This window comes from Taurulus bubalis, assembly GCF_910589615.1.
Source record: "Taurulus bubalis genome assembly, chromosome: 11".
Classification (NCBI taxonomy): domain Eukaryota; kingdom Metazoa; phylum Chordata; class Actinopteri; order Perciformes; family Cottidae; genus Taurulus; species Taurulus bubalis.
Genome location: NC_136599.1, coordinates 6684996 through 6693700, shown reverse-complemented (window position 1 = coordinate 6693700; position 8705 = coordinate 6684996). Strand labels below are relative to the sequence as shown.

Sequence of the window (8705 nt, the reverse complement as noted above, 5' to 3'; positions counted from 1 at the left end):
TAAACAATCCTTTTGTATGTTGTAATGTGTATTCATAAAGGCAGCTGATAAGACGACTAAGTTACCCTGATGTCAAGCTCGGATGTATTAATAATCAAAAACCTTGGTTCTGTCTTGTAGGAGGGTGATTATTTATTTTATGACATGTGTGTAACTGTTGTAAATCAAGAAAAGACACTTTAACAGGTTGGACATGCTTAAAGTCATTGAAAATAGTCATTTATTTCTCGTTCAGCTGTCTTCTCTGATGCAGCAACAGAACAAGCTGCTATGACACGACCCGTCTTTTTAAACAAACATCACACTTTTTTCTTTTTTTTTACCAATACATTATTTATTGTTGCTCATAATATTTTACTTTCGATATAATTCCTATGTTACAGGTACAATGTGCAATGCTGTATAAAAACAAAACATTTCTATTTAAACCCAAAGGATACTTAACTGTTATACTAATAACCACCACGGAGAAGTGCTCTATTCCTTATCGGGCTATCAGCAGTTATCTTAAAGGGTAAAAGGGACAGTTGAGATTCTTATGAACTTCCAGGATTCCTTTTCGTTTTAAACGTAAAGGGGAGCTCCCGCCCATTTTACATATGATTTACAAAGTTGTATAACTCATTTTGTGGTTTCATACAACTAACCTGCCTCGTGTGATGTCATTTGAGTCTGCATCATTTTGGAGAAATGGAAAAAAAGTGATCTTACGCTCCTCATCTCTGCCTAAAGGCTATGTCAGTCGCTGCTAGCGTAACGCAAACTGAATCGAGTTGCATTGTGGGTATTGTAGGCGCTAGGTTTTTGACCAGAAAGAAGAGTGATTGATTAAAGTTCGTTATTTCTGGTTTGCTGCATCCATTCTGCCCTTTTTTTCTTTTTCTTAAATGGTTCATCAGGAGTCTGACTGTTATAGGAGTGCAATGCGAAGTTGGCAGAGTTCTCCTTTACTAAAGCACCAGTGTTTGTTACTTATATAGTACCTTGTTTAGCAATGCTAGTGTCTGTCATTTCACATCCTACAAATAAAAACACAAACAACAATGTTCAAACCATACAATGGCAAAAGTGCATTTTCTGAGTGAACCCTAAGGTCTCCCATCATCATTCTTTGATAAGCTTAACAAAAAACCTCAATCATGTCTTATGTGTATTCGAAACTCAGTAGTCGGAGGGTTAAAAAAAAAAATATAGTACCTACTGAGAATCCTATTAAGCCTCATGATTGACGTCTTGGTGAGATTTTCATTCCATTTTTTTTTTTCTTGAGTGCTGACATTTATTAACAAAAAAAACAAAAGCAACTGAAGTAATACTTTCAGGATTAAAAAAGTGTAAACTTTCACAAAATATAAAACTGACACATTCGAATCATAAATTATAAACATGTAGTCATGCATTTGTTCACAGGGCTGCATACTGTTTAGTCTTACATTTGTTTATCTTACAAATAAAATAAAGTTAGATATTTCTCATGTGGTATGTAATGGATATTTACATTATTATTCATTAGTATTTGATGCATTAGTGTGTGGAGTATCATGGAGGATGCTCCCAGAGTGAGGATTAGTGTTTAAAGGACAACAAGTGTGGTACCTTGTGCGTGCGTGTGCGTCTGCAGAAGGGTTTTTGCTGAACTGGAGCAGTGGCTAAGGTTACCTCGGTAACTATTTTGCCTGAAACAAAAACCCTACTGAACTTAAATGACATTTATCGGATGTCACAAGCTGCCAAAATACCGGATGTCAGGTTATGACAAATGTCCTATGTCATCTGGTGTAGGTTTGCCAGCCAACACACTTATGAGACACCATAAGTCCACTTGTCATAGTCTGAGCGGTGTGATCCCTCGTCACAACAGTAATGTACTGCATTACTAGTAGCTCGAGGTGTTGGCTAGCAGCCAGTGATCTATGGGGGTCCTGCAGCGGGGGCCTGTGGAGACGACCCCTGATGGGGCTGAGACGGGGACACCCATGCTCCGGCACTGGGGGGACGACTTGGCTCTCCGCTACCCGACTTGATCCAGCTCTGCACTGTCGCAGTCAGAGTCGTCACACAGGGCCCGACTCTACAGAGAGAGAGAGAGAGAGAGAGAGAGAGAGAGAGAGAAAAACAGTAAAAAGTCATTTATCTTTCTCTGAAATGTATCTTTATCTAATCTATATCTTATAAAATAAGAGAATCCTGTATTAGTCCTGCAGTGGGGAAATTGCAGGATTACAGCAGCAAGACACATATACCCACGTAAGGTACAAGTAGGCCTACCTTTAATATTCAACTTGAGTATTTAGTTATTGTCGACGTCAAAGTGAATCTACCTCAGTCTCTAAAAAGAAGACCCAAACTGACAGATCTCACCTCATTAGGATTCTGCCCGACGTCCAGCTGGGCTTTGGCCGTCCCCGGCGCTCCGTCTCTCTCCGACAGGCCGTCGGACGCCTGCACCGGATCAGTGTTGTCCGCCGGGATCTCCGACCCCTGAGAGAGGAGGTCGTCGCTGCGGTCGTCCAACCTGTCGTCCGTGTTGGTGCTCACCACGTCGGGGGTGCCGCTGTGAGAGTGGTCCGTGGTGTGGCCCTCCTCGCCGTCCGACACCGACAGGTTCTCCGAGCTGAAGGTGGACACCGACTGGCACTTGGTGATGCTCGTCGGACGTCTGAAAGAGAATAAAAACAAACCAAAACGTTTTTTATTTTATTTTTTTAATCACAGAATTGAGGATGACGCAAATCAAAAAGGATTTTTTGTTCTATGAATGAATCAGGAACTCTGCCAGAGAGAGGAAGCATGGCTTGGGGGATTTTTCCAGTGACGAAGGATAGCAAGTTACTCACCGTCTCCGTGGTAACTCAACCTCACTGTCAACTTCACCCTCCTCTTCTTCTGATGACACTCCACGCCTCTGTAGTCGGAAACAGGAAAGATGAGCCAGTGAAAATGATGAAAGTACCACCAGAGGGATGTGAACAGATGTCCGGCTCCTTACCTGTTTGCGTGAGATAGCTGCCCTGTACAGAATGGCTGACGGAGTGAGGTGCTGACTCCCGATCCCGCCAGACGCCCCGCGGGGCAACCGGACGGCACCGGCTCCCTCCTCTTTATCCTCCCCGTCATGAGGCAGGCGAGGAGTTCCCAGAGAGCCCCGCCCTGCCGCCGCCCCTCTCCCGCACGGGGAGTCGGGGCTGCTGGAGAACGGGAAGGACGCCGCGTCCTCGCTCGGCGTGTCGCTGCGCGGGGGCGTTTCTGTGAGGTCATCCAGACCGGCCGCCCCCGCCTGAGATCCCCCTAACCCCGCAGAGGCGCTGAGGCTCACCCCTTTCTCCAGCCCGCCCACGGAGGGCTCCCCTTTCCCCCGCTGCGCCTCGGCCTCTAGTGTGGTGCAGATGAGGTCGGGGCTGGAGGAGGACAGCTGCCGCTGCTGCTGCTCATGGCTGAGGCCCCGCAGGGCTGCGGACGGCTCCAGGAGCTGCTTGGAGGTGTTGGTGGTAGAACTGTTAGCCTGGGCAGTTTTATCCCTATTAGAGGAGGACTGATTTGCCTTAAGTCCAGCCAGGTCCCCACTGCTGCCCTTACCGGGCTTGCGATGGCGGGTCTTTACCCTCCGAGACCGGCTGGGAGAAGTGGAGCTTCTGTTGGGGCAGGCTGGTACAGTGACTTGCATCACAGAGGAGTCCATTTTGGGAATGATTACCTCAGACTTGAGGATGTCTGGCCTGGAAGAGTAGGAGAGATTAGTCAACAACTACAGTCCACAACAACATTCATTTCAGCATCAATCTTTCATCAAATACAAACTGAAATGAGATGTAACACCTCTTTCCTGAGGGCAGTTTCTGTGGGACATTTCTCTTCTTGATGAGTTTGTCCATGGTGTTAGAGGAGCTGCTCTGCCTGGAGCTGTGGTGCTTAAACAAACCTGGATACTTCTTATCCAAAGACTGCTCTCTCCTTAAAGAAAAATCACCCAAAGACACCAAAGTGTAAAGACAGTGTGGCTCATTCATTTGTAAACAATGTGTTGGTGCATTTCTCTGTACTTCTGCAAGTCTTTCTCTTTGAGCTCCAGCTGCAGCATGACAGCGCTGAGCTCCATGTAAAGGTTGTTAGCTCTATCCAGCTTCCTCTCATAGTGCTCACGAATGTCCAACGCATGCCTGTGAAGAAAAGAGGCTGCTGATGTCATTGTGCATCCGCATGAGGGACTCCAAATGCTCCACAAAAGACTCGCACTCAAGGCTCTCGTTTCGTCCACATGGGCGGACAAAGGAGTGACATCGAGAAATGGGACGCAGTGAAAGTGGCCTCGAACGTGTAAGCGAACCCGGCAAAACTACAGTCATCCAATGGTTGCAAACTAAGCTGACGTATGTGAGATCTAAAAATAAAACAGACCTGAGCTCCTCTCTGCGCCGGTTGATCAGCTCCTCGTCGAGTCGGTGGATACAAGTACCCTCGGATTTAATCTTCTCAAAGTGCTGTTTCACCTCTTCTCGCCATTCAGCCTGATGAGAGAACATTTCTGTTAACCAGCTCCGTCTCAAAACAATCCTCTTTTGCAATAACAGTTAAAGTCTGATTACTGTGTACGTGTAATTGTATCTGTGAACGTCGTGTCCGTATATTTAAATGTATTATTTGTGTGTCTTTTGGCGCAGCTGCAGAACTTTATCATCCAGACGGGGATTTCGGAAGAAGCGACCATACCTGAGACTTGAAGTACGTCTCTTGTGGAGTGGACAGCACATCAGCTGACGCGATATCCAGATGAAGAAGGATTTGACGGAAAGAGGGCCTATTCCTTGGCTTACAGTTCCTGCAAAACCAAGATGGGAAACACAGCTGTGTATATTTGCAACGCACCGTAAAATCAATAATCCTTAAATAGTCCTGAAAAGGGACGAGAGGACGAGAGAACTTGGAAAGAGAAAATAATGAGCCCTGCAGGGACGAGAGGACGAGAGGACGAGAGAGGCAGAAAATGAGCAGATCAGAGTAGTAACAGCGGCTAACGCTCGCTGTTACTACTCTGATCTGCTCATTTTCTGCCTCTCTCGTCCTCTCGTCCCTGCAGGGCTCATTATTTTCTCTTTCCAAGTTCTCCATCATCAGGGGTCACTCACCAGCACTGCCTGAGGAGGATCTTGAAGCCGTCGGGACAGCTCTCAGGTACGGGCATCTGGAGGCTGTTGTTTCCCACACCCCAGATGATGGCAGAGGAGTCCACGTCTTTGTAAGGGACCTCTCCAGTTAGCATCTCCCACAGCACCACTCCAAACGACCTTAATGTCAAGTCAAGCTTTATTCCTTTAGGAAGTCTCATTGGAATCAAGACCTCTTTAACAAAAAAAAAAACTATGCACATAGAACATCACAACTAGACAGTCACACAAAATATCAGTAATCTGTCTTTAAATCACTGAAATAACAAACTAGTAACTCACAATGTTGATACAGTATCTGCTCTCCTGATGGAGGATAAGTCTATTTCCGGATGTATTTGTAAGATAGAAAAGATGTCACTTTGAGTCTGACTTACCAGATGTCCACCTTTTCCGACACTGGCTCATTCCGGATTACTTCAGGAGCCATCCAGGCTACGGTGCCGGCGAATGACATCTTGGTGCTCTTGTCACTGAGCTCCCTCGAGGTGCCAAAGTCTGAGATCTTCACCAGGTCATCATGTGTGATCAGCATGCTGCAGAGGGGAGATTACATGGAAATGATTAGGAATGAAATCTCAGGTCTCGTGTTTGTCTGGGTGTCTCATTCTGTCGACTTACTTGGGGGACTTGAGGTCTCGATGGATGATTTTGTGGAGGTGCAGGTAGTTCATGCCGCCTGCGATGCCCATGGACCAGTCAACCAGGAGGGAGGGGGTGATTTTGCGACCGGCCCTCAGCACCTCATACAGCTGGCCTTGGGCACAGTACTCCATCAAGATACAGTAACAAGGAGCCTGGGTGCACACGCCCCTGGGAGGAAGCACGGCAGTCAGATGACATGATGCACAGGTGAGCAGAAAAAGGGAAAGCACGAGAGATTCATGCAGCTAAATGATACGAAACCCTGTGGGATATCGTGCATTTCCTCACTTGAAAGTGATGATGTTGGGGTGCTTGAGCTTGCGGAGGTGTTTGATCTCGGTCTCCTTGATGTCCCGCACTTTCTTCACAGCCACGTCGTTTCCGTGGTACTTGCCGAGGAAGACGGCCCCCTGTGCCCCGCTGCCTACCCACTGCAGGTCGGAGATTTCTTCAAAAGGCACCTCCCAGGACTCTAAACTCAGACCAACAAGTCCACAGAAAGAAAGCCAATGAATAAATGTGAAAGCCTGAAGCGTTACACAGAATTAACACCGGGCGATGCAACAGATTGCTTTTTTTCCTCCAGTAGCACCCTTTAAGTACTTAATTTATGTCCATCACACATTGCAAAACCTCCAAATGTCAATAAGCACTTCAGCCAGTTTGGGCAGTGGAGAGTCAGAGGGTTTGCTGAGCAAATGCTAAGTCCATGCAATACATTAGAACGGGACACAGTTACATCCCACAAAGAGCCTGCCATGTCCAAACAAATGCTACATTGATAACTTATCCAGCAGAGCATTACATTTCTATCCAGAGATAAGAGAAGAATCAAGGGAGAAACAACGATCCACTCGTAGTCTAATCTGTCTGTCATCTGTCACACTGACACGACTTTAGCGACTGCGAGAGCATCGGTCACTAAAGAGAGACGAGCTGGATAGGATAAAAGAGACAGGCAGATCAATTCTTCATGAGGTCCAGTGAAGTCCCGAGCTCTCTGGAGAGCTGCTGCAGCGGAGGCAGATGCACATGATGCTTCCTGCGGGACAGCTGTGAAAACCCCTGCAGCATGATGACAGTGAATGAACCGGGCTGATGGTGGCGGTCAGAGAGCGATGAACATAACGGGCTTATGGTGTTGGAAAGTACTTGAGTACAATTTGAAACACCGTACTTGTACTTCTATTTCCGTTTTCAGCTATATCTGACTGACAAGTAATCCTATTTAATTATATCATCATATACAAAAATTAACATATGAGGAGTTTAGAAAATGGAATTCATTGTCATAGACCTTTTTGCTTTGAGACCCATTACCTTATGACCCTGTAAACTTTTCACATGGTCATTTAAATATTGTCTGAGGCCCAAATACGTCTAATCATCCAAAATTTAACAAAACAAAAGATCGAAAAGTCTAAAATATTAATAACCTTTCCTTCCTTACTGCATCAATCATCTCACCCGGAGCCCTTGGACAAAGCTGCCTGACTGTAAATAAAGTAGATAAACTATCTACACCTCGAAACAGCTACGTATCAGAAACACATGTACTATAAAATAATATATCTTTCACATATTTCTGCAAAAGAGTACTTTTACTTCTGTTACTTTCAGTATATTTTGCTAATAATACTTCACTGAGGTAGGACTTCAAATGCAGGACTTTGATGTGTTGTTTTAATGTTAGTTGGAACTTAAATAAAAGATCTGAATACTTTAATACTTTAACCACTGTGGAGTTCATACATGACATGTTTAAGTCACAAACTGGTCTGACTTTTCTTTTAAATACACTTTCCAAAAACTCGGCAGAGGGCCGGAGAGCAGAGGTGAAACATTTACTGTCACATACCTTCATGGCTATGTTTGTGTTCAGTGGAGTAGGCCTTTCCAATCATGGTCCAGACTGGTTTCAGGCACCCAAACAGTCCCTCCAAAAAACCTCCACTTCCGGATTGTAGCCGAATGTTCTCCGACTGGCTCCGAACAGCACCAGCCTCTGGGCTGTGCCCGGCCTCGGCGCCGCCGCCACACTGGCAGGCCTCATGTTCATGTAGTTTTAGCACGCTGTTGTCAAAGTGGGTTGAGGGTCCATCGCTGGGAGTGGGGCTGCTGCCGCTCGGCGCCCCTGGTCCACCGGTGTCGATGGACAGCACGTTACGGAGCACACACTGTGTGGGGGTCAGGTCCTTTTCGGGGGTGCAGGCGGGGGTGTCTCCATCGAGTCTTCGATAGGGGGTTTCTGAGATGGGGGTGCTGAAGCCTGACAGGGAGGGGGAAGGGGCACGGGGCTCATGGATACAGGTCCCACTCATTAGGGGTTTCCCCAACACGGCAGGTTAGGGTGGATGGAGGATGGAAAGAAGAGACGTAAGCCTGAAGAGAGAAGATTTACGAGAAGAAATGCATTAGAATTATGTATACTCGTGATCATGGCCGTATTTCATCTTTGTGTTAATATGCTTCATGCTTTTCAAGATGAAACACAAGTTTAGGTGCAGTTCAGCACTGGACAGCTCCATGGTTGTGTGGAGCTGTCCAGTGCTGAAACGACTGATCCCTTTACTTCTGCTGTCTCCTCTGATCTTTTAAGAAATTACATGGACTGGGCACAAACTTTTATTTTATCCTATCAATGCAAAACACCAACAACAGTGCAGTCCTGCTATGAGTTGGGCACCCAGTCAGCTAGTTTAACTCCATTAAAGTAATTACTCCATTCCCACAACCACATTCTGTCTGAATCATGCAGCAACACCTCTTCTCTGTGCCCATGAATGGGAATCCCAGCCTGCCCAGTGGAGCCATCACCCAGAGTGGGGATGAGCTTTATGAATGAATCTACCAGAGGAGGTTGTGCAGTCTGCAGCCCGTGCTGTCACCTGTTCTTTA

At 46.2% G+C, this 8705-nt stretch overlaps 1 protein-coding gene across 1 annotated transcript; it reads right to left on the bottom strand.

Annotated features, from left to right (window-relative positions):
• Window positions 1–2011: 2011 nt before the first annotated feature.
• On the bottom strand, window positions 2012–8128 carry map3k12 (mitogen-activated protein kinase kinase kinase 12; the record flags this gene model as incomplete). The annotated part of the gene is made up of 13 exons (XM_079226817.1): window positions 2012–2071; window positions 2362–2659; window positions 2838–2905; window positions 2990–3716; window positions 3817–3951; window positions 4041–4157; window positions 4396–4505; window positions 4708–4816; window positions 5124–5282; window positions 5540–5698; window positions 5784–5975; window positions 6096–6279; window positions 7666–8128. 13 exons carry the CDS (start codon window positions 8126–8128, stop codon window positions 2012–2014), a joined length of 2781 nt encoding a protein of 926 aa, XP_079082943.1.
• Window positions 8129–8705: the final 577 nt, after the last annotated feature.